At 40.0% G+C, this 25,827-nt stretch overlaps 1 protein-coding gene across 1 annotated transcript; it reads left to right on the top strand.

Moving 5' to 3' along the window:
* The first annotated feature begins 10,385 nt into the window (after positions 1–10,385).
* Positions 10,386–24,703, top strand: RAB18 (RAB18, member RAS oncogene family). Its single transcript, XM_063149349.1, has 7 exons — positions 10,386–10,516; positions 13,138–13,193; positions 18,283–18,344; positions 20,135–20,207; positions 21,701–21,819; positions 21,900–21,966; positions 23,444–24,703. The coding sequence occupies exons 1-7, from the start codon at positions 10,449–10,451 to the stop codon at positions 23,620–23,622; spliced, it is 624 nt and encodes a 207-aa protein (XP_063005419.1). The 5' UTR covers positions 10,386–10,448; the 3' UTR covers positions 23,623–24,703.
* Positions 24,704–25,827: the final 1,124 nt, after the last annotated feature.

Genomic DNA, 25,827 nt, shown 5'->3' with positions numbered 1-25,827 from the left:
ATCAGATGAGAAATAAGGAAAAATATTATGAACATGAGCTGTAGATTCCCACTGCAATTTTTGTAACAGTAGAAGGGTACTATTAGCATCACTACATTTTGACTGTGTCCACCTATGTTTTGGTTTCAGCTTCAAATGGAGATTTTTTTTTTTGCCTTGCTTTGTCTTCTAAACTGGTCTTCAGGGTTGATATGTCCCACAGATTCTGGCTTCCACCTCAAAGAGCTTTACTTCAGTGGATGTCAAAGATCCTCCTACAAATTTTACAGATAACACTGATGTCTCAGGTTTTAGCTTTTATGTTTTTCAGATTCTGTCCTGCTTTATTGTGTAGTTCTGAGCTTCATATTAAGGGATGGTAAGCTCTCTTCACAGAGTAGGTAGACAAAACAATTCCTTCTCTAGCTGGGGACCAAGGACAGCCCATCCAAATCTCAGGCCCAAGAGCACAAACAATGGCAGAATGAAGAGAGAACAGGAAGGATGGGACTCCATGGCCTGGAGCTGTGGTTGGACAATTGATTTCAGTATGCTGGTGGACCAGAACTTATAGGGGTGAGGGACCTGCTGACTGGTTGTCTGTTTTGTGATCATTTTGGTTCATCTTGGGTGTAGCCCTGGCTGGGTTCTTGTACTGCCCAAGGTGTATCCATTGAGGCCTTCTAATAAATACCTACTTTATTTTTTAGGTCTGTCTAGCCTCTGTTCTAGGTCAGCCTTTACAAGACATCAGTTCTGGTGACTCTGGTGGGACAGAAGACATCTGAAAAAAACCCTGGGCCAGAGCCAGAGGAACATCCAGCGCCTTAGGAGAAAGGGATCATACAAATATATTATATAATCACTGTATTTTTTTTTTGTAGTCCTGATAGCAGTAAGAAATACCTACTACATCTCTTCTTGAAAGGGAGGTGCAATAGATTGTGCATGTCTCAACAGAATGTTTCATAATATTAGCATACTCTAAGTGCAAAGAAACCTGATGAAAGTGCAGAAGAGCTACTCAAACACGCTACTGCAAATCCTTCCCAAACTCTGATGGTGCAGTTTTTATAAGGGAAGACCTAATGATGCACTGTTTGTTATCATGCTGCCATGGCCACCTAGTAAGGAACATGCTTCAACCAAAGTCAAATTACACAAAACTTGGCATAAGTCCTCTGTTGGACAAAAAACCAAGGGTCTTCTGCCAAGTATGTTGGTGGATGAAATAAACAGTGTTCATGAAGGAGAAAAGAATGTCACATTCTTCGTGCTGAATTTCTTTCTAATGCCCATGCATTCACAGTGAAGCTCAAACTCCATCAGCTGGAGATATTTCCAGATAGCCCAACCTCTTCCAAATGGCCACTCCCACTGCCTCCCTTTGCCGCATTCCCCATGTGCCATAAAGGAATTGTTACGTGGCTTCTCTCCTAGGTTTGTAAGTTCCTATTTTATCAGCTGTCTTGAGTGTGAGAGCAACCTTTGAGCCACATGGTTATTATGAATATTAGTATTAAGACTTTTCCTGATTGGAAACTGATTACTTAACAGGCAGACAACAAGCATGTAGGATTAGGAGCATGCAATGGATTGCCTGACCAAGGTGACCACAGGGACAATGAAGTGAAGAACTTCTCAGACATGTGGAGAGGACAAGAAACTCAAATAATAATGAAAACTTCTGTTAGCTCTAAAATATAATGTCTGAACATGGTCCTAGGAATAAAGGTTTGGATTAAAAAAGAAATTTCTTAACTTTTGGGAATGACTGGTTTAGATCACTTAAAGAATGGACATCAAAGGAATTAGAAAAAGCAGGTTTAATATAATTTTAATGGAAGTGCAACTTCATGGAGTTCAGTTGCAAGTTTCAGTCTATTACTTGCTACAGGGCTAGAACATACAAAAGAAAATTAGATTATAATCAATTTAGAATGGTTTACATGGAGACTAGAGATACAAAAGGATAAAGGAGACCTTCCCACTGAATCATGAGGTTTAGTGGGGATTCCTTCCTTCCTAAACTCATGATGCAATCTAAGTACAGCTAGGTCCAATCTGAGTCTCAGATTGGGTAGTGGTTTCTATTTAAAGGCTTTAGCAGCACTTAATCAAGGATTAATTGAATGTTTACCAAGTGACTCAGTAGGATTTACTACAACCACAACAGTGACTTCAGATCTGAGATGGCAATATTCATACTATACTTGCTATACAATTTAAATCAATTCACACACACATGCACCCAGGCACAAAAATATACATACATAACTATATAAGGATATGCCTGTTAAAAATTCCTTTTGAAATACTCACATCAAATGCATTGTTATTTCTCAATGGGCAAGGGTTGAGCCTTGAGGAGCAGTTGGGAGTATCAGCCCAGAACCTGTCCTTGGCTTTCAGTGGCAGTCCTCTGAGTTTCATAAATGTGAGAGCTGGCAAGCTCAGAGATGTGTCCCACTCCAAGGCAGATGCTGGTGGCAGCCCACTGTACATCAGGAAAGCTCAAAGGGTGTCCCCTAGAACGACTGTTTATAGTCTGCCCCAAAAAAGTTTGCTTTAGTTATCAGTAAATTTCCATCCTGGCCTCCATACAGGTCAATAATTACTGTAATATTCAAAAATTCAGTCACAATGGTACCATTCCACTCAGGCTACAAATTGGGTACAAATCAGAATGACCCAAGGCTATAATGGGGTGATGGATTATCTCTTTTTCCCCACTGTGGTCAGGCAAAGGAGTACCTGGTATGATCAGTGCGGTCCCAACCTTAGCCCTGTAAGAGTTCCTGCTGCAGTGAACGGACACTTCTCACAACTCATTACACAAAACCCGAGGCCTAATGAGAACTCCTGAGATCACTGAGTGGCCCAAGGAGGGAGAAAGGGAATGCACCACCGCATCTCTAAACAGATAGCTCAGCACAAGAGGAATAAAACTATTGATATTGGCCTGGATGATGGGAACAGGATCATAGAATTATAAGATGTCCTGAGTTGGAAGGGACCCACAGTTGAAATGTAACCATGAAAGTCTTAGAATAACACTTATATTCAGTAGTCAAGCAGAAATAATAAATGGAGGAAAACCCTGCATCAAAAAAAAAAGCCTCTAAAAAACTCCAATGAAGAGCACTTTAAAGATGACTAAAGGGTAGAAAGGAGGTGAAATGCAGATTATATTAAGGACACCATACTTGAAGTTCAGAGTATCTGTAAGCCACCTGTCAGCAGCAGCTCTGAATTATTGAAAAGACCAACATGAGTAAAGAGCAAGATAAAGGAGAGTTTTGAATCCCTCATGGCATTTCTTGTGGCTGTTTAGCCTGGAGAACAGATAGCTCACAGTGAATCTTGTCAATATGGATTGACACCTGATGGGAGTGGAGTAAAGAAGATAGAGCCAGACCTCCCTCAGCAGTATCCAAGTGGCAATGAGTGCAAATTAAAATTCAAGAAATTCTCTCCTTCTCTTTTAAAAATATCATAAAAGTGCATTTGTGATGAAGAGCACTGACCAGGCTGTTACCATCTCAGAATGAATGGGAGGGCAAGACTTCAAACAGACAAATTCTCTTTAAAATGTAGGAGTAAAAGGACAGGAATAAATAGGCAAAGGAAGGACTTAGGAAATATTATGATGTACAGATCTACAAAAATGTTAGCTCGGGGCTAATTGGTAACCATTAAAACAAACAGACTGTTAGAAAATATTAAAAAACTCTCATAGAGTAAACCAGAAACATCTTATTTCCAGCCCTAAGGGTAGTAATATTTTCTGTACTTTCTCTAGTTTAGTCTTCTCATCTGAAAAATGATACATCAGGAAAGTACAGCATAGTGAAAAGATGATAATTAAAGTTTTAATGGCTTCCATATGAGGAATTAAACAGATCATGATTCTTCTGGCTAAAACATTAGAACTATGGGAGGGTATGTGGAGATCTACAAAATCATGTGTGGTATAGACTAAGCAAATAGACAGCTGCTCACAGTTGGGCCTAATCTGAGAAGGGAAATCAAATGAAGGCAACAGGCCAAAAGAATAAAACAAAACTAAAGATTTTTATGTAGTTAATTTGTGCAACTCTGCCACAGGAGGCTCTATGTGTTCTTTTGGGTTAAAAATACCTGGATGAGAAATTACCTTCTATGAAGAGAAATACTGCTATTCTTTAGGAGAAATACAGTTATTACATATGAAGACACCATCACAACAGGCTCAAAAAGGCCTGGGTCACAAGCTGCTCCAGTCTGCAGTAACATTCTTGGCAAGTGCTGTTTCATGCTTATCCTGTCTGTATGCTGTTGCCTAAGCAAAGCTACTATCACTAGTGACAGATGGACTTTGCTCTGATAAACCTGATAAAACTGTTGCCATAGTAAGTCCTGATTTGCCCCCATATGAATTTACATTTCTGTGTGCATTTCTTTCAACGATCATTGTAGATTTAACACAAATTGGTTTTTGACTTACTTGGCAATTCCTGCCTTGACATTATGTCTCTGTCCTTTGCCCACCAGATTCTCTGATTTACCAGAATTGCTTCACACAGTGTTGTGCAAAGAGCAGGATACTGATGGCAGAGGTTAGTCAATGCACCCTGTCCCATTCTCACAGCTAATCCTGCAGGCGTGTGGGATCTAATGCTGCATGAGGTATGTTATCCCTTCAGAGGGGATTATGGAGAAGACTCTCACAGCAGGGAAGGGGTTATTCCTTCCCTTCCCCCTTAACATTAACCATAGTAAGTACTGAAAGCAACTGGAGAAGGAGAAATAAGTTCTTTATTAAATGCAAACTCACTCCATTCCATACTTCCCCCCATGAAATGTTAATTTGGAGTACACCCTCTTTGAAAGAGTTCTTTCAGAACAGTTGCTTTCTGAGAAGGAACCTGAGTTATTTTGCTCGTGAGAAAAACAGACCTTGCTTAAGCAGGAAGGTACTGCACACATATGCATGGCAACTTTTTCTCCTTTAGCAGGTTTGCTGTATTCATAAAATCCATCTTTAGCTGCCCTCCAGCACAGGAAATCCAAAAATCCTAGTGTGCCTTTTGGAAAACTGAGGCATCAATGTGGAATTAGTAAGATTTGGACATGTATTAGTTGTTTTTATTTCATTAAGACTGAGAGGAAACACTTCCATCAACTTGGTCTGTCAGATAATCTCTGATTTCCAGTTGAGGGGATTGATTTGCTCACAGATGACACCAAACTGGGTGGGAGTGTTGTTGTGGTGGAGGGCAGGAAGTCTTTGTTGGGAGATCATGTCACAGGCTGTGACATGGCCTCAAGCTGTGCCAGGGAATGTTTAGGTTGGACATAATGAGAAATTTCTTCACAGAAAGGGTTGTTAAACAGTGGAATGGGCTGCCCAGGGCGGTGGTGAAGACCCTGCCCCTGGAGGTGTTTAAGGAAGACTGGATGTAGCCCTTGGTGCCATGGTCTACTTGACGAAGTGGTGATCAGTCAACAGTTGGATGATCTCAGAGGTCTTTTCAACTGTAAGGAATCCCGTGATCTGAGTGGTAAACATATTATCTATTGTGCTTCACTGGATACAACTACACTTGCTATGAAAAAAGATTCACAGCACTCACAGTTCAGTATGCTCACGAAATGCACATGAAGCACAACTGTGGGAAAACTCTAACATTCAACTTTGTGGTTCTTACTGTGTCCTTTGAAATCTGTTGTCTCATCTTTTTCATTGTTGATGCAGAAGATGATAGATTTACTTCAAACAGCAAAGATGTTTTCTTATGGTGTGAAGTGTAATAAATGTTTTGTAAGGAATCTAACATTTCTGAACAATAATCTACTCTCTCATTGTTTACGATTGCAATGGTTGCTTTAGAGACATTTTAAAATTGTATTTAGGTCTTCCAGTACTAAAAGCTGTCCTTCGTATAAGATTCATTACACAATGCAGAAAGATAAAATGTTGGTTTTAAGATTACTGCTTGCATTACTTGGGATTAAATGATTAGCCAATTAATCTGAACAAAATTTTATGTAAGTAGGACGTGGCTAGCCTTTGTCATCATTTTCAGTAGAGAAGGAAGATGTGGTGTGTCATAAGTTACACCTTGTATCTAGCAAAATAAAACTGCAAAGCATGCAATAAAGTTTTTCATTTTATTTTCAGCAATCACAATATTCTAGCACAAAATCAGAATCTACTGATAGTTATGATGCAGGTCTTAGTTAATGATCTTCACTGTTGGTTTCCTCAGAAAAATACTGGCATATCATTCTCATATACAACCATGACACTTAGAGTGGCTGAAACAATATTTTTCTTGTTGTTCCTCCCCAAATAGCCAGTTTCTGTCACAGCCCAAATGCTTTTTTAAACTGTGTTGACTATAAGCAGTATTTTTTAATTGCGCAGAGCTAATGTGCTTATAGCCTTAAATCCCCCTTACTGTTCACAGAAACCAAGCAGAGAAGATCAACACTGAGAAGATCAACAGATGGGAGTGCTCAGCTCTGGCTGCTGTTGGAAGGGTAGAGAGAAAGACAATTATGTAGTTTCTTCATAAAAATAGGCTGGATTCTTTAGAAAAGGAGTGGACAGACATAGCAGAGTCATTTACATTGCAGCGTGGTCTCAAGAGGAATCCTGCCCAGAGTTCTGGGACTGCTGCAGCACCTTTACTCCTTGCTTTTATTCATTGCATGTGAATCATATAGATGTGCTGAGTCTGTTTAAGGATGTCACACAGAGAAGGAACCTCCTTTAATATGACACATATAGTGCCAATTTTACAAATTTTGCAAATTACTTCATGAAGCAGCAAAAAAGAATGAGTGTGTGTATGTGTGTCATCTCTGCTGGGTGGGACTGGTGAGTTTAGCAATCATGCCTGTTTCACTGTGAATCATAACTCCTGACTCACTGCCACAACAACATATGGGTCAGCCTCACAATGTGGAAATGGGACAGCAGGATTAGTCTTTGCAGCAGTAGATTACTGTCAACTTCTCTCTGAAGTGGTTGAGCTTCTCAGCTTCTGCTGCACATTGTGCATGATTGGCCTGAGAAAATCACTGAGAGTGTCAACAAATTAAGGACTCTGTCACCTCAAGAGGTGCATGTGCCTGAGATCTGTGGGCACCTAGACACCCTAAACAGAATCTATATATTTCAAAGCCTGTTTTCACCTGTGATGGCATAGAGAGACAGGAGGACAGCCATGTAGTTAAGGGGACACTCTCCCATCATGAATTTGAGAGCTCATGTAAACAAAGCAGTGCTGGCAGCTTAGCTCCCTTGGCCCATTGCTGTTTCTGCAGTCTTCTAATAGCAAATACCATTATCCCTACATTGAAGCTGTGGAACTGAGGCAGATGGTTCAAGTGAATTTACCAAAGGCTCCCAGGTGTCTTTCAGACACAGAATGAAACTGAGGGAGCTCTTTGTTGTTTATTCCAGGTTGTCTCTCACGGTAATGGCTGATTATTACAGGCACACTCGTCTCTGTTGCCAAGGTTACCCTGCAGCTGGTTCAGCAGGAACAGACTGGATGGAGCTCCTTCTCACCTTCACTTGCTCCCGGTACCTGCATAAGGGCACTGCACTATGCAACTGCCCTGCAGTCCCTTGAGAGTACATAAAATACAATGGTCCTTTCATTGCTGATCCCAGCCCTGAGGGACTGACTATAAATAGCTTCCCATCTGTTTTCATGGGCAAAGATTTGGCCAAGTCTGTAACACAGTGGACAGAGAATTTTAATGGTGAGAGTACACGATATCATCATCAAGATGTCCCTCCTTTGTCACATCCCTGAAGTAATCAAAAGCTCAGGAACACTGACTGCATATATTTGCACCTGACCTGAGATGGACTTTCTCTAGTCTGAGCCCTGTATCAAACCAGGAACCAGGCAGGCTTCATGCAAGTCTCTAAAGTGTGAGGGGAAGCTCTGAAGTGCAAAGTTGATCTCTGTCCCTGTCTCTGTCTCCCCATAGCAGTGACCTGCCTTGGACTAAGTTATGCCAGTTTTCCATCATTAGATTGCTTCCCTTAGTGGTGTATCTGCAATACAGAAAGTATATATGCATAATTATTTATAAATATTATCTCCAGACAAATTGATCTGCTCTGTGCTATTCTGTGAGAAATGCAGAGATCACTGAGAAGAAATCAAGAGGAAACAGCATAGCATTAAAAAAAGAAAAATCTCCAGTGTTCTTCTAGGAAGACTGATTATCAGGATCTCCAGTGCTTTTCTAGGAAGACTGATTATCAGGCAGGGCTAACCACACTGCTATGGCTTTACCCTGCCACATCTGAGGTCAGGATCAAATGGACAATAAACAATAAAAAGAGAAATCCTCCCAGCCCTATTCAAGGGATTGGGCTAGTTGTTAGGAGTAAACAAGAACGCCTGAAGAGTACTGAAAAGCAGGCAAGGAAAAAGACAGGCACTCATGAATTACATGTTAGATGTCTCTCCCAGTTCAGAGATGACTTCAATGAAGAAACTATACAAAAATTTGTTAAAAGATGTTCTGATCATTGTACAGCTTTCAATGAATACATAATATTCTTGTTTTGAAGGAGTGAGACACCTTAATTATCCAACAGCTGGTTCCTGCAATAGGGCTGAATTTCCAGAATTAAAATAGATATGCAGACAGCAAACAGGCTGACTGCAGCATTCAGATCCAATCTCAAAGTGAGAGACTACATAGTTCCACCTGAAGGAGGACAACCTGGAGAAATTCCCGTTCTCAAAGGGCATGCCTAAGAAGGTCTAAAACATCACATCCATAAGTATGAGTTCAGAATTGTTCATTTAGGGCAGGTTTGCCCTTTTTTTTTTTTTTTTGGCATATGCTCATCATTAAAGATCTGAATGTCATCCTCACCAACCCTTCATTCTGAGTGAGGTACAGCATTATGATCTGAATCAGGACTAATACCCATATGGAATAGTTTAATTCTATGGCTGCAGTGGGAAAAAAACCAAATCCCAGAATACAAATACTCTCTGACTTCAAGAAATCCAGTAACTTTAGTGTAATACTTTGCTCTTTGCACACTTCAACAAAACTAGAGAGTGTAGACATTCTGCTTTCTTGCACAACTGCGAAGCACAATCCAGACTACAAAAACTGTCACACCTTCAACAAATTTTAGAGTATTCTTTATAAACAGGCACAGTGCTGTTGTAAACACAGCCAGCCATTTGCACATCTAATTATAGAATATATTTCCATAGTTTAATAGGATAATTACTGTTATTGTACTCATCCTGGGAGTTATTTTTCTAAGGTAAAACAGTCAGGATACCAGATCCTGAAAGTGGAAGAAGCCAGGCAACAGAGAGGTTTACCACAAAAACACAAGAGAACGGTTTCTGTGTTGACCCTGGAACTCAGGTGAAGGCAAATGCTCAGCAGAGGAGCTGTGCCCTCTGCAGCCATCGCTCTGACAGAAACCACGACGGCCTCACGGTGCACCTGCCTTGTGCAAACTGCTGACATGGCCTGATCACTTCCTTTGGACAGACTGCTTGTGTGACTGATTGATGTGATTATGGAGGAGCCCGAACTTGTTTATATTTGATGGAATCAGTCTCTGGCCTGCCCAGAGGCTGCCCAGCAGGGCCAAGGACTACAGCACCGGTCGACGAATCTCACATCTGACATGTACTCTGTTAATTTTAGAAGAGTTGCACTTGTTTACACATGGCCTGAGGTAGGTTTCAAGCCATAATAGCAGGTTAGCTGAATTGGTTATAAAGAGACTTTCTCATAGAAATCGGGAAGAAAACCAACCAAATAACATTCTTGGCTTCTAAGGGAGAATGTACGATGCTGGTAGAAAAGCACGTTGGTGTCACGTAGCAGCTGGCCCTAGTCCCGGTTTGTCCCCAAACGAGCCCCTGTTTTGGTGGCAGGCCCGAACCCGCTGCTCCCCGCGGGGGGCGGCAGCTGGCCCCGCTCCTGCCCCGGGCTCTGGCCGCCCGCCTTCGTGCGGGGCAAGCAATGGCGGAGTCGGTGAGGCTGGCAAAGCTCTGAGCTCATCGAGTCCAGCCGGTGACCGACCGCCACCTCGCCAACCACACCGCAGCACTGCCTGTCCAGTCCTTCCTTAAACACCTCCAGGGGCGGGGACTCCACCACGTCCCCGAGCAGCCCACTCCAGTGTCTAATAACCCGCTGCCATTTATTTGGTCACTTTTCTCCCCACGGCCCCGGATTCTGACACCGTCAGCAGCCGCAAACCCTGCCGGGCCCCCCCGCTCCCCTCAGGTCACGGCCCGGCCCGGCCCGGCCGCGCAGCTCCCCCCGCCGCGGGACCCGCGCATGCGCGCACCGCCCGGCCCGCCCCGCCCGCTGTAAACAAACCGCGGGCGGCCCCGCGCAGGCGCAGCGCCGCCGCCGCAGCTGCGCACGGAGCGTCGGGCGGTCGGGGCCGGTCCGGGGGCGCTGCCGGGATGGACGAGGACGTGCTGACCACCCTCAAGATCCTCATCATCGGCGAGAGCGGCGTCGGCAAGTCCAGGTGAGGGGGCGCCCGCCAGCCTTCCACAGCCTCTCCTGGCCGGCCGGCTCCGGCCTAGGCCTCTGCTCGGACAATGCCGTCTGGGCGCGGCCTGCGCCCCGCAGGGCCGGGCCCGCGGGGGGAGCTCCCTTCCCGACCAGCTCTCCGGCGGGCGAGAGGTTCCCCCCCTCCTCCTCTTCTTCCTCATCTTCCTCCTCTTTCTCCTCTTCCTTCTCCCCCTCCGCTCTCCCGCGGCCGCCGGCCCCGAGCTGGTGTGTGCCAGGCTCAGGTGCCCGCAGATGGAGCCGGGGTTCTGTCGGGCCGCCCTGTGCCCGGGGCAGCGTTGGGTGCTGCGGAGATGGGCACAGCCCCTTGGACAGCCCCACAGCGCTTTGGGGTTAACGTCTAGCCCGTAATACGGATATGCAGAGTCACAAGTGACCCAGCACTGGGTGTGTGACGGGGAGCACGGGGACTCAGCATAATAGTTCTAATACACGTTTTTTTGCTACTTCTAGGCCTTATCGAGTACATTGAGGTTGATTTCTTCCTCCCTGCTGTGTTCGTGGCTTTGGCTAAGCTGTAGATAGCAACGCTAAGGAGTTGGGATTTTACTTGTGTATTGTTTGTTTTTTTCCCCTTTTTTGATAGTACCATAGTTCTTACTAAAGGGTGTGGGATATAAATGCAGGATGGTGTCTAGGAATGTACCACCCCGGTAATTTTATATTTGATATTTTTGTGCCAGTAATATATGTTCCCTGCCGTGACCCCAAATTACATACAAGTTGCTAATTAGGGAAAAAAGGTGCCCATATTTATTAGAAGTCTGTCAGTTACTTGTTTGAGTTAGCTACTGAGTTGGTAATTAGTACGGTAGGCCCCTGGTGACAGACATGACCTGAGCAAATTTCTTTTAGTTGATGTCACCTCACATATGAGTGGCCACATGGAAGAATTTTTCCTGGGGCTGATAAAACACAGGGGTTTTACATACCTATTTATATACATGTTTCTTTACATCAGAAAGCTTGCTAATAGAGGCATTATATGGAGGAAGTAAAAATGCTATTAAATTATAATAGTGGAGTTGTTCAGGTACAGGAACTTAATATAGAATTATTCCTGAATTTATGTCTCTTACCTATTGGTTGACTAGGAAAGGTCAGATGTTTAACAGGTATTAGCAAGGTGGAGTAAAGGGTTGGAGTCCTGGCTTTTGAACAAATGCTGTCTTAAACATGGTCCCTGTGAGGGTGCTGTGCTTTGTGGAAGATGATAGCTACCTATGAAAAAAAGGTAGAAGTTGGCTGGGCTAGGCATGCAAAACTGGTGAAATGATGGTTTTATTCTAGTAGCAGTATAGAGGTTCCATAATTTCTCTGTTCTGAATGACACTAGTATTGGTTGTAACTAAAAATAGCTGCTCTTAAACAGCATCTTTATAGAACCATCTGAAGGTACTGGTAAAAACCTGTGTGCTGTGATTTTAAGAGAAATTATTATTATTTTAATTCTTTAATAAGTGAAGCTACCTTCTGGTGTTGGGGTTCTGGAATAAGGAGAGAAAAAAAGTTGGTCTGTGATTAACTTAGAGTTGTCACTCATCCTCATTAAAATAAAGGAATTTCAGTGGTCACTGTTATTGTCAATGCAGGGCTGTGTCCAAATGCTAGAAAGCACTTGACTTCTAAATTCACATGCAAAAAGAGGAGAAAAGAACAGGGTGGTGGGGAAGACCAAAAAGTAAATAAAGCTTTGTTTTGTTTCTCCATCCTGGGAATGAGTAGAAGCCTGTGGTCATAGCAAACAGCTGCCTGCCACGTGCACTTGCCACAGATGCATATGACTGTTGCTTTTAGGGACTGCATGCTCAGAATCTTTGTCTCTCACAGAAATATTTACATTTGACACCGGTGGCATTATGGGCACTTCTTTAAGGGACCCTGCAGTGCTCTGGTGTGATGTCCTGTTTAATCTTAGTTGTAACTTTTTCCATTGCTAACAAACACGTTCATCACGATGGGGGAAATGTTGTGTGCACGAGTTGTTAATACAAAGAAATACAAAATCATAAGATGGTTGGGGAGCTATTTCTACTCTTCAGCTTCTGTGTCTTTATTTCTCATGGGTGTTGTCCTTGCTGTTCCCCTGTGTGCCCAGTTCAAGGAATTATGTCTGGGATGAAAAGCTAACTTGGAACTTATTTCTCAAGCTTACAGAAATACTGTGTGAAGCAATATTGAAACCAAACAAAAAATACTACTTTTGTACTGAATTCTGGGAGAAGAAAAATAGAATAAGGTTGAAGTGAAATGCTTTGCAAAGCAGATCACAGGGCTGTGCAGGCAACTGATTTGACAACTTGTGTGGTACTTTGTTTTCAAAGAGACATTCTTGGTAGTGCTTGCAGAGATAAGGGCTCAGGTAGCAGAGCGTATCTGCTCTATTCTTTCCATGTTCTTTTCTTTTTTCCATATATTCTCTCCTACCAAAAAAAAAAAAAAAAAAAGAGATGTGAGTTTATTTAGCTATGTGATGTGCTGTTCCTTTCAGACTTGTAATTTATAGTCTTTCAGCAAGGTATGGATATGCTGCAATAATAGTATCTTGTTTTTTTTTTCTTCTTTTTTCCCTATCAGCCTTCTGCTGCGGTTCACAGATGATACATTTGACCCAGAACTTGCAGCAACAATTGGTAAGTATGTGCTGATACTACCTTAGAAAAACTGATAACATTTTCAGTGTAAAACTGTGGTTTGTTCAGGCTTGTCTGAACAGTTCTGTAAGAACTACTACTCTCCTACTGATTTATCTATGCAAAATAGCTGTCAGGTTTGTGACTAGTACTATTGCTGTCCAGGCCTTGTGTCTCTGTAATATGATACTTGGGAGTTATCTTCGGACTCTGTAGCAGGTACTGTTAACTCTTCCAACTTCTGACAGTACTGGAGTGCCCTGGGCTCTGCGTGGCATCTGCTTTTCCTCTGTAGAGAGGAAATTGCAATGTGTGTTGCTTTTTTTTCTTCTGCTTAGCAATCAGTTCCTTGGCAGACTCCTGAGAGAAGTGGAAGAGAGCCAAGAATCCAGAGCTGCTGGGGAAAAAGGCAGTGACGTGTCATTGCTGTGCTGGTATTGTACCTACCAGCATGGGTCAGTTGTGCTCGGGAGAGTGACCCAGAATGCAGGATGCAATAAGGGGATTGGTTCTCAAAGGAAGCAAAATGGAACTTTTAAGTGTATGATGCAGCTCTGTGCCAAAGCAATAACTGAAATTATGGAAAATAGAGATACTGTTTCACACCACCATTTCAGTTGCATTCTTTACTTTCTCTGTAGGAAGATTTCTGCCTAAGAGCTTATATACAATTTTTTCTTTTGAGTTCAGCTGTTGGTAAGCAAAACCAGCTCTGTCTAATTTATTAATAATTAAATAAATTGATTTTTTTTCCATTAACATAATAAGATTCAGGAGTACTATTTCATATAAAGCACTGAGAAGCCAAGGGGAGGAGCATGGCCTGTTTTTGTTCATTCCATTGCTTATGAAAAACGAAGTTGTGCAAGTAGCCCCACCTCAGCTCATGAGGGAGGATAGCATGGAGGGAAACAGGAATGAAATAGATCAGATGATGAAGATGGCAATCTTGGATTCTAATCTAATAGCTTTGGCACTGTATATACTTCATGTCCTGTTATTTCTTGATATGCCAACCCTGTGAGCCAGGCAGTTAGTGCAGAATAGCTACTTCAGCCTTCATGATGTTTTGGATACCAAAAGAGTAGCTCAGTCCCTGAGTAGGGATCTTTATTGTTTGGGGATTTTTTGTTGGTTTTTAATGGTGGAGTTTCTTTTTTTTTTTCCATTCTGCTGTTTGTGTCAAAAACTGGCATCGTTTGAGAAACTAAGGAGGTATTTCCTGAAGTAATTCTTCTTTGGGTTTGTAAACATGCACAACAGCATATGTGGCAGCTAATCACTGATTGTTAAATAGGAACAATTCAAGGTTTAGGTTTGTTGCTGGCAGGTCCTACTCTGCTCTATTTCTGGTGTGGAAAAGGAGGAAGAGTACTCAATGTAAACATTACTTCAGAGAGAGTTTGAGTTTTGAAACAAATATACTAATCTGGAATGAATGTGATCATTTGGCAGGAAAAGCCAGTTTCTAGAGCCTGAGCAAATGCCCTGTTAGGCCCAAGCAGGCGATGTTTGAGGTAGTGCTGTGCAGGAGAGCTGCTGTGACCCCAGCTGTGCAAGTCCTACAGCATGGTGTCAGGGGCACTCCTAGAGGATAGCAGATTCATTTTTTTTTTGTCAGCTTAACTGCAAGAGGACAGACTCTGGGTTCTTATTTGTTTTCTTGTTTTTCTTTTTAAACTATTATCCAGTGCCATTGCCATTTTCCTGGTAAATGTATTTCTAAGAAGCAAAATGTCAGCTTCCAGTTCAGGGCATGATTTGTTGTTCATATAGATAAAGCAGTTGGAGTGGGTTCCTAGAGGTAGCTATTCTGCTGCATGAAGACAGACCCTAGATGCCAATTTCAGGTACTTACAAGATGGTGAAATGTCAAAACACTTTGAGTCTTGGCTTGGAGTTCTTTTTGTGCTAATTAAACATTGTATTTTGTTTTGAGAGTTGGGGGACAGAAGGACAGAAGAGGTTTTGAAGTCTTTCCTGTTGAAACTGAAGAGTATGGTGCTTTTTCAAAATGAATGGACTATAAATAATGTCTTTCAATGTCATCTGCATGCTGACTGCTGAACTGGCTAATGTGACTATATATTTTTTTAATTTGGATTAGAAAGTGAGGGGAACTTTGGTTGGTTTGGTTTTCTTTAAGATAAGAACTGCACACCAGCCCACAATACTGAGGAAAGCCTTGACAGTACAGCTGATCCCCTGTGATGACCTGTTGAGACATCTTAACCTTCATAGCCTGCACAGACCTACTGGGTGCAATTTAAAAGAAACCTTTAATGATTGTTTCATGTGGGTTATTCTTCAGAACTTAGTAAAAATCCTGTGATATTCTTCGAAGAATAAGCTGCTTTTGGCAAATACTTCTGCTTTAGTAGCTTCAGTTGGATTAAACATGTTGTTTAACCTGGCAGATTACCTGTTCCTTGTATTCTCTTGAGAATGAGGCTGGCTTGTTTGTTGGGTTTCATCACATGGGTCTTACCGGACTGCTTGTACCCCAGTATTTTCTGTTGGCCTTACTGATCATGCTTGTGCTCACTTGCTTTTTCTTTGTAAGAGAGATTCTAGGTAAGTCTTCAGTGCAATCCATATTTTGCAAATAAAGTCATGTATTGAGATCTTATGTCTCCTAAGTTTTTAGCTTTCTTAGCATTTGGAGACCTCAAACTCCTAAGCTGTCCAACTTGTCACTTACCTGCAACACAAATACTGCACTGTAGCTAACTGTGCACTTCCTGTAAACACAGCATAGCATTGCTGGCCTGGATGTGAGAGCAGTATCAGTGTCAGAGCTGCTTCTTACAGCTTGTAAGTCTGTAGTATGTTAGTGTGTAGTGCTGAGGCAGGAGGTGATAACACACAGGAGTACACACTAGTAGTGCTGTCTTGTTTCTGGCTGCCTTCCAAGGCATGGTGGAAGGCACTGTCAGCTTTCTGCTGTTGAGGCAGACACATCACTCTTGCAAGGTCAGAACTGATACCTGTCACACAAACATGTCTGTATTTCACTGTTGGCTTTAGGAAATATAAGCATCCTGTTTGCTCAATTCAACAAGATTTTCTTGAACCTTAATTTTTTTTACCTTCCTTATAGCAGATGGGCAACCAAAAACCTCTGTATTTAAAAGCTTTCTTTTTGTTAATTGGCTTTTATATATGTTGAGCTCCTTTGTTTGTTAGAATTCTATTTTACTTGCCTCAATCACTTTAAAGGGTGGATTTTGTTGTGTTATTGGTCCATTTTCATACTTTTGTTTTTCAGCAGTCAGTTTAATGCATGGGGCTTAGTCACAATTCTAGTTTTTTATTTTACTTGCATTGGTCTTGCAAAATTCAAAGTGAATTTTAAACCAGCTAACATAAAGGTGTATATATCCATTTCCATTAAATGAAAATTGCTGAACTGTGCAGGCACAAGATACAGAATCTGTTTACTGGATGGAAGGAGAATACTGTGGCTTCAGAATGCATAAAATATCTTTGTCTTAAGGAAGAAATCTTCTTTCTTGAAAATATTATGATGTCTTTTGTCATGTTAAGTATCCAATAGACTTGTAATATCTGCAGTTACAGGTTTTGGTGCCAGACTAATGGATAAAAGAATGCACTGTGAACTGTCGGACATGCTGACCGAACTGCAGATGGGGATTTTTGGAGTTCAGGGGAAGAAACATGCAATTACAGTGGAAGAAAGAGATTCTGTTAGCCTGAAAGTTACTGCTGAGTGCTGAAAAGGGGACAGAACAGAATGTTCTCTAGGATTGAGTCAAATTGCTAGCATAGCAGTCTTCTGTGAACTAGGTAATGTTCTAAGAACTGGTGTGTAAAACAAACTTTATAACGACTTTTTTTCTGTGAACACAACTGTAGAATAATGCACCATTCTTGTGCATGCTATTGAGCATTGTATTACTGCTGAGCTATGGACTAAGAGTACTAGTACCTGGAAAAAGTTAAGTTCTGTTCAGTTACTACAGAAGTTGATGTACTTTGGGAAAACTTTACTTCAAAGAGAGTGTGGGCTTCTTCCAGTGCAGGATGTTGTCTGAAAAACACCTGACACTTCAGGGAACATGTCAATGAGCTGAAGCTGTGAAACAGTGGAATAAAAATTGTGTTTGTTTTTTGAAACAAAGCTCTTTTAAAGTTTAATGCAACTTTAATATGCAGTTTCTTAATCGTGCTATGTATCCTTTGTGACTTTAAGTTGAATATGTTTTGGCAGCTGTTTGTATTTGTTTGTAATCTGCATGAATTTGGGAATGTAAGTGCAGTGCACTCATCCAGAGGCTCTACTCATTTTGTATCAGAATGTTTTCTGGTAGGGAGTCTGATTGACATTGTAATTCCAAGTACAAAAAGGTTGCTGTTGCACTTGAAAGTTGTTCTTGTAGAAGTATCAACTTTCCATACTTCTGCTTCATTTTGGAGCTGCTGCCTGGTGAGAAGTGAAAGTCACTCCAAAATACTTGAAACAGATTTCTAGATAGTTACTTGCTATTAGTAACCTAAGGGTTAAATTAAAGCATAATGCATCATAACTGATGAGCCTCTCAAACAGATGTGTGTCACTATATCCTTTAAATTTGGAGTCACTAACAGGCTGGTTATCCTTGCATCTTGTCCTTGAGCAATTGATAGGCTGCTTAGTTCCTGGGGTGGAGGATACATGAAGGGGGAAGAGTTGTTACCTGTTGGAGTAGATGACTGACCAGCAGAACCATTATCTTGTTTATTTGGAGAGTGTGTGTGAGTAATGAATAGAAAGTTAATCCATTTGAATTATAAACTTAAAAACTTGTCCTGGAATATGTGCTTTAATACAAGAGATACAGTATTTGACTTACTTCCATAAAATATTTTGAGTCAATGGCTTAAAAGGCCTTTAGGCTTTTGCAAGAGCATGTCAGCAAGAAAGCCTTACATTTTGAGGGAAGTTCATAAATAGCTAGTGGATCTTCCTGCTTGTGTCAAAACTTGGGGGGTTTTTGAGTTTAATTTTATTTTTTCCATTTCTCTTTATTGTCTTTTTCAAAGATAACTGTAATATGTTTGAAGAACTAAAATGTTTTTCTTCCTCTAGGTGTGGACTTCAAGGTGAAAACTATTTCAGTTGATGGAAACAAAGCTAAACTGGCAATATGGGTGAGTCTCTCCCAAGTTCTTCATGTGTTGCTTTGCTTTAGGAATAGCTAGGGTTTCTATAATGTATAGTTTGTATAGAATCCTTTTCTATTAGTATGAAGGTGATTTAGAGAAGTGGGAGGTTAATACTGCAGCGTTCAGAAATTGCAGTGAACTGTGGGATGGCTGGCTGAGGGGGGTAGTTCTGCTGCCTGTGAGCTTCTGCAGTACTAATTGCAGATCTGGTTGGGAAAGAAGTAGAAAAAAGGAGGAACTAAATGGTATTAAATCAGTAGAGGGATGTACTTCATTACTAAATTTTGCCTGTAACACTGAAGTTGTGTATTAATAGATTAAGAATTACAGTTGTGTGCTCATCTGTTACCTCTTTAGAGCCATTTTTTGTCTAAACTTCGTAGCCATCTTATGAAGACTTTTATAGGCTCAACATCAGAATTATTTGAAGCAGATGCATTTCAAAGAGAGAGGGGCAGTGTTTGTAGTTGTAGCTTTAGTGGATTCAACTTCTGCTCTAGTTAAAAGTAGAGCTTCCATTACAGCAAGCAAAGAAAAAATACTTCCAAGCTTTTAAAAAATATTCCCCATTGTGTAAACCAGCCTCCACACTTGTGACTTGAAGCACATTTTTGAATAGTCAGACCAGTTGTGTCTTCTTGTACCAAGCAAGATTAAAACTTTGTTTCTCATATAAGTAAGATATCAGACCTTTGTTTCCTTGGGAAGTAGTAGTAGAACATGAAATGTGTATTGCAGTGTTTCTGTAGCTTGGAAGGTGTTCCATACCTCACTAACAAACAGGATTTATGTCTTAGTTACAGTAGTAGTCATCAGTGAAATAAATGGGTTTGACAAGGAAAATAAATGCAATAGTTTGACAGAAAATAAAGAATGCATACAGGAGGAAAACCAGACTGTTAGCAAAACAAGGAATGATAAGTTAGGGTTTTCTTTTTCTTTCATTTTGATAAATAGAAATAATCCTGAGAAAAACTGGAAAAGAAAAGCTTGTGAAAGTGCATCATGACACAAAACCAGTTTTAGATATGTGATGTTGACTGAGTGGCTTGTAGAATGTTGAAGTCTACTTTGCTTATCCAGGTTGTTTGTCAGGGAATCCAGAGTGTTTCGTGTGTCACTTCTAACCTGGGTAAATTAAAAAAGTTGTTTAAATATTCTGTGCATAAAGCCTTCAATGAGTGTGCACCATAACTTAATCTCTGACAAGAAAACAGCATTCTAATTTTGTGGGTTTTGTTTTATTTTCCAGAGCTATTGACTCTTTAATTTTAGGATGTAAACTCAACTTTGCTTATAACCAGAGAAACCTCTGACTTATTCCTGCTTCTGCTGTGTTATAGCATGTTAGTCCATTTTCCCAGATACTCAATCAAATTTAATTGGATCAAGTGATTGAAGTGAAAGAACTGGTTTTGTTGTCATGGGCTGTGATGCTTGTTAGAAAATGTTAGTACTGCAGCTGTGCTGCTTTCTTGCTGGTTGCTGCAATACTAGCTGCAGATCAAATGCCTTTGCAGAAATAGACATCTTACTGTTATATAATCCAGTTACATATTACATTTAGTAGTTCAAAGGTGCTTCCTGGGACAGACTACATAAAGTCTCCAAGTTAATGTGTAGTAAAACAGCAGGGGATGGAATAAACTCAGCTAATCTGCTAGTGGAATATAATTTAAATCTTACTCTGCATGTTCATCAGAAGTAGAATACCTGAAAGCTAAACTGCATTCTGCTCAAATTGTGAATAATGGAATTTTTGAATGGCTTGTTAGGATACCGCAGGTCAGGAGCGGTTCAGAACATTAACCCCCAGTTACTACAGAGGTGCACAAGGTGTTATCCTAGGTAAGTATCTCTTTGCATGCTAGTTCAAATGTTTGTGGTTTTCTCATGCACTGGAGTTACACAAACTCATATAGCCTTTATATAATATCTAAGTGATATTTAAAATCTTTGTGTCTGTGTTGAACAACTCATTTAAAAGCATCTTGGTGTCTCAACTTCTTTCTCATGTAGTCAATCTGACCAGCTTGAGAACCTCTGATTTTTGCATGAGAATAAAAGCTACTGGTATCTGAAAGGATAGCTTGGAGCTTTGTCCTAGTGGTGTCATAAATTTGTCTTTTATTTATTGCTTTTTATTTTTACCTGTGCTTACTAAGTGCAGAGTAAAAACAAATTCTCCTCAGTGTAGTCTCTCTGTATCAGTATGATACAGCTTTTTCTTCTCCCTGTTGTTTTTTTCCTAATGAAATTAATGATATAAACCATGTGGAATCTGGCTGAGGTTTTTTGGTATTTGTTTCCCAACTGATGGAATGTTACACAGTCAGAATCACTTAGAAAAGACCAGCTGGACATGTAGAAAGCACCAATCTGTGTTTGAGAAACCCCAGTTCATGGTGAAGTCAGCTTCATGGTGAAGTCTCATTTGTGCTTTTATTTTTTGGTGTATGGAAGCATGTTTGCTAGGCACTGAGCTCTGAAGTTCTCCACTGCTAGGAGTGAGGAGCTGACTAAAGCAAGGGCAGGGATGTACATTTAATATTCTTGAAGTTGCTTTAGAGAATCTTGCTAAGCTATTGTGTCTAGTTAAATAGTTTAATGTGGAATAACATCTGTCATGTGACCTCCTGGTAGGTTTCCCAAATTGTGAGTTGCGTTATCTTCCTGGTATAGGAGGGTGCTGTCAAAACATGTTGTGTCAAGTCACTTTATTGCACTGAACCTGCCACTTACTTACTGTTGAAAGCTGTAAACAAGCACTGTTTGGGAGATAAAAGGTTCTGCTGTTTGAGAGATTTGCTCTCCCCTTTCATTTAATGTCTTCTGACTATTTCTTTGTTACCTGTCTTCCAAAAAACAAGGTTGTTCATGCAAACCAAGTTACAGATTTGATTGAAAGAGGCTGTTTATGCCTATCTGCACACGGGATGTGAAAACAAAGGAAAAAAAACACTTTTATAGCTTCAGTACTGATGGTTGTGCCATCCTGTTTCCATAGCTGTTGTGTAGTGAATTTAGGTATCCTACATGATGAGGGATCAGCTAGTGTAGAATTCCTTGGAGAATGATAGTCTCTAGTCTGTAAGCTAGGATATATCAAGGAATATTAGTCTGAGAACTCTAGGTGGCTGAAGCTTGGAGTTGTTCTGCATCAGTGATTTGAGCTGTTAGATGTCCTACTTTCTTTCCCGTTGTTCATACAGAAGGTAAATTTGAATCCTTAAAACTCCTTCAGTTTTCTGATTCAAAAAGCCATCATTTTTGCTACTTTTGTAATGTAAGTTGTAATTCTTGGAAAAATATTGTGAAATAATACCACTAATATCTTTCAGTTTATGATGTCACAAGAAGAGATACTTTTGTCAAGCTGGATAACTGGTTAAATGAATTGGAAACTTACTGCACAAGGAATGACATAGTGCAAATGTTAGTTGGAAACAAGATTGATAAGGTAAACCAAATTCAACTGCAGTAAGTAATCTGCTGGTGTATTTTGTTAATAAGGAATATTAATGCTTTGTTTTATTATAGGAAAACCGTGAAGTTGACAGAAATGAAGGCCTCAAATTTGCAAGAAAACATTCCATGCTGTTTATAGGTATGTTGTAGATACTTGCAGAGATCTTTCTTGATTTTTGTTATGTAAGGAAAAGTACCACTTCTGTAGGATTTATGTGTACAATCCAATTAATGATATTTCTCACCTGTGCTGGGCACAAAGATAATGAGTTTTTTAAAATGGTTCCTGTCCAGATCCCTGTTGTAGCTGTGGATGGTTATGTAGGTACAGGTTCTCCTTAGCATGATGAAAACTGTTTTGGGTTTGGGGTTTTGTCTGATTTCTTTCCCAAGCTGACTTGCTAGATTAATAACAGAAGCAAAATGAAAGAGGGAAAGCTGGTGCTAGTGGCCAGCCTTCACTGTAGCAAAATGGCTGGTACCTGAGAGAAATCTGTATTAGAACTGGGATGTAAAAACAGGTAGGTATATAATTAACTTATGAATGGTGGGTGGGATTGAATAATGACATAATTATGACTGGAGCAAATATATTAGTCTCATCTTGCTGCAAAATGAAATGGGTCTTGTAGGCAAAGCCATGTAATGATAAATTAAAAAATGGTTGTTGAAGTGACTCTTTATGCATATGTTTATTATGTGTTTCACCTAAGGATCAGAAGGGATTATTTTACAGCATTATTCCAGTAGCAAAGCAGTTCATTAATATGTACTCATTCATTCTTGTACTTAGACTTACATTCTTCATCTCTGACTGAAGATTAATTTTTTTTTTTTGTGTCCTGCTGTGTTTCTTTTTAGCCACAGCATCAGATGTGGAAATCAAAGTTCAAAGTTGAGGCACAAGCTACTAAGTGCAAGGGAGATGAAAACGAAAATGAAAATTAGACTATAAGTGTGCATATATGTGCATATGTATATATATATGCATGCTGCATATGCTGAGTATCTGTGTGGCTGCATAGATGAACAGGGCAAGCCCTTGTGGGGCTTGAACAATTTCTGGTGGTGTCTGTTGTTCTCATAACCTCTAGGCAGGTTTCTTAGTCTTGGTTAAAGTAAGGATCCTAAGTGAAATTACCTAGAATTCTGCAAATTGCAAAAGGAATGAGATTTGTTATTGTTTTTATCAGATGAATTTTATCATGGAGACTGACTCAAAATCCTGCAGTATGGATCCTTGATTCATATGGTCTGTGGTATTGCAATTATGATTAATGTACAGAACTGAAACACAGAACAGCAAACAATTTTTTCAGACAAGAATCCAAATTTTTCTTACCTGGAGTGCTTTCTACAGGAAAATAAAGCTAAGCTATAGCTGTCTGTATGTTCTGGTGAAGTTTGACTTGAAAGCTCTTCTATTAAAAATATTTTGAGGTGCTACCTGTGTGGTGACAAATCCCCATAGTTGTCAATTTTGGCACTGCTATGTTTTTAGGAATAGGTTGTAGAAGTTTTAAGTTTGTTGTAGATTGAAACTTAACTGAAAGAGAAATATTAAACAAGTTACCAGAAGTTATGCTAACACTTGACTTTTTGTGTCCCTTCTCCAGAGGCAAGTGCAAAAACATGTGATGGTGTGCAGTGTGCCTTTGAAGAACTTGTTGAAAAAATCATTCAGACTCCTGGACTGTGGGAAAGTGAAAGCCAAAACAGAGGTGTAAAGTTATCAAACAAGGAAGAAGGATATGGAGGAGGAGGAGCATGTGGTGGATATTGTTCTATGTTATAAACTTTGGGAAGCTTATTCTTTGCATATTTAAACAGATAGTTACATCTTTCTGTACATAAAGTCATTAAATGCTATTTTTAGGGACCTTGCAGTTTGCACATATTTGTTTTGTATCATGGCAGTGAACACTTGTAGAAAAAAATGTTCTGCAGCTTTCCCAGTCTGAAAATGTTATGGTAAGCATGCCCAATTTGCAATCTTCAGGTTTTTATAAGTAGCATTAATAATGTGCAAGAACAAATGCACTAAAAATTTTACAACTGTATACAGTAATTGTGTAACTATTCTAAACAAATCCATCTAACTAATACTGCATTGTCTGCTCTTTGTCTTATTTTTAAATTCTGTTGAAATTCTAAAACTATATAGTGTGCACAGATCTTGGAAACAGTATGAGCTATAAATGTTACATTTCATCTCTTCTAGTAAATGCTTTTTTAAGGTATTAAAAGCAGCAGGATTATACAGTTCTTAGACAAATCTGCTAAAATTTTGTCTTTCAGCAGTGCAGTCTAAAACACAAATTGGCACAGGCCCTAGTTGGCATCAGCACTTTCTTGAAGAGATGCTTTGAAAGCTTCCTTTGCAAAGCTGGGAGACGCCATGTTTTCCTTTTAATCATCACTTCAGTTGATGGCTTAACTGGAGTTTTAATCCTGTGATATTTATATACTAAATTTGTGGTACTCTTGCACTCTCAGTTTTTATGATGGTCTACTCTAGACTTGCTGCAGAAAGTCTTCATTATTGGCAAGGGGTCTGAGTGATGTCATTGTTCTTTCATTGTGAATCATTTTGCCACACTTCAGTATGGATTCCTAATTTTCTGAAATGTTTGTAATTTAAGTTTATCTCAACTGTAGCTCACTGTGACTGTGAGATCTCTTATCACGTCTGCTTTGTGCAGCTACTTATTCAGAAATAAAACTGTCACAGACACTAAATGGGAAGCTATAGGGCTTCTTGATCTCTGTATGAAAAAATACTATTGCAATGAGTATTCACTTGAATTTACTGTATCAAAGCCAATGGTTTGTTTCAGAAGACTTGTATAGACTTAAATAAATTTTTTTCCACAGTATTCAACTTTTTTTAACCTCTTTCTATTGCAGAGTTTTATATTTTCTAGCACATATGGTTAAACAAGGTCATTTCGTACGTACAAATTATTTCTAAAGGACAAGACAAAGATGCTGTGTGGGATTTTTAAATAATCACTACAGTGCAGTCAGTAAATGAGTTATTAGGCAGTATCTTGTAAACATAGTGAATGACAGCATCTTTTATTACTGCAAGGTTTTGTCTAAATGTCAGCATACATGATCTGTGTTTTGCAGCAGGTCTTGGCTGCTTCTGTTAAAATACATTTTCTTCTTTACATGGAAACTTTGTTTTCTATTCTGTTTTATACTTGATAGAAAACTACCAAAATTTGAAGGCTTAACCATGCTAGTTGTTTTTTCTAAATATTGTATCTAGTATTGTTAATGTAGTAGGATAATTTAAATATGTAAATGTAATTAATATTAAATATGCATAAACATTATATTAAAATCTTAGATTTGCATTCCTGTTGCATGCAGAGTATGTGGGCTGAGCAAATTGTGTTTGTTAGCACTGAGGTCAAAGGATTTTGGCTTTTGTAGCCTCACTGTAAAGTTGTAGGTGAATTAAAATTCACCAACTTAATTTTGTCAGCAGTAGCTGGCAAGTATCATAATTCTGGGAGATGCTTGTAATTTATTGCCATATTAGTTTCCCCCCTAGTTTGGGTGCATCCCTATGCTTAGAAGAGACAACTTTTGATTTCTCACAGAAGGTCCTTTTATCGCCCGACCTGGATTCATCTTTTATTCTGCCTTTGCCAGATCTGACAGCTTTTGTCAGAGAGAGGGAATGGCAGGGCACTCTGAATACTGGGTATTGTTCTGTGAAAGAATTAAGTCATTTTTTCCTTACTGCACAGTAAAATATTTCTGGGAGAGAAGTATTCTGAAACAGCATAATTAGTGAGACTGAAAGCAGTTAGAGGGGTGGTTTTCTTTAAGTAGATGTTTTCTAATTGACTTGCAACTAGCTTTTCTGTCTTCATCTTTTAAGCATGTTTAGTTCTGTCACTTTCTGTCTCTGAGGAATGTTTTCCTAGAGTGTCACTTCATAATTTCTCTGTCAAGAAGCTCTACACTGGAAAGCTGGATTCTTGCA

Source organism: Melospiza melodia, chromosome 1, assembly GCF_035770615.1.
Source record: "Melospiza melodia melodia isolate bMelMel2 chromosome 1, bMelMel2.pri, whole genome shotgun sequence".
Classification (NCBI taxonomy): Eukaryota; Metazoa; Chordata; class Aves; order Passeriformes; family Passerellidae; genus Melospiza; species Melospiza melodia.
The sequence above is the reverse complement of the archived record's forward strand: the minus strand, read 5'-3'. Positions and strand labels throughout refer to the sequence as shown.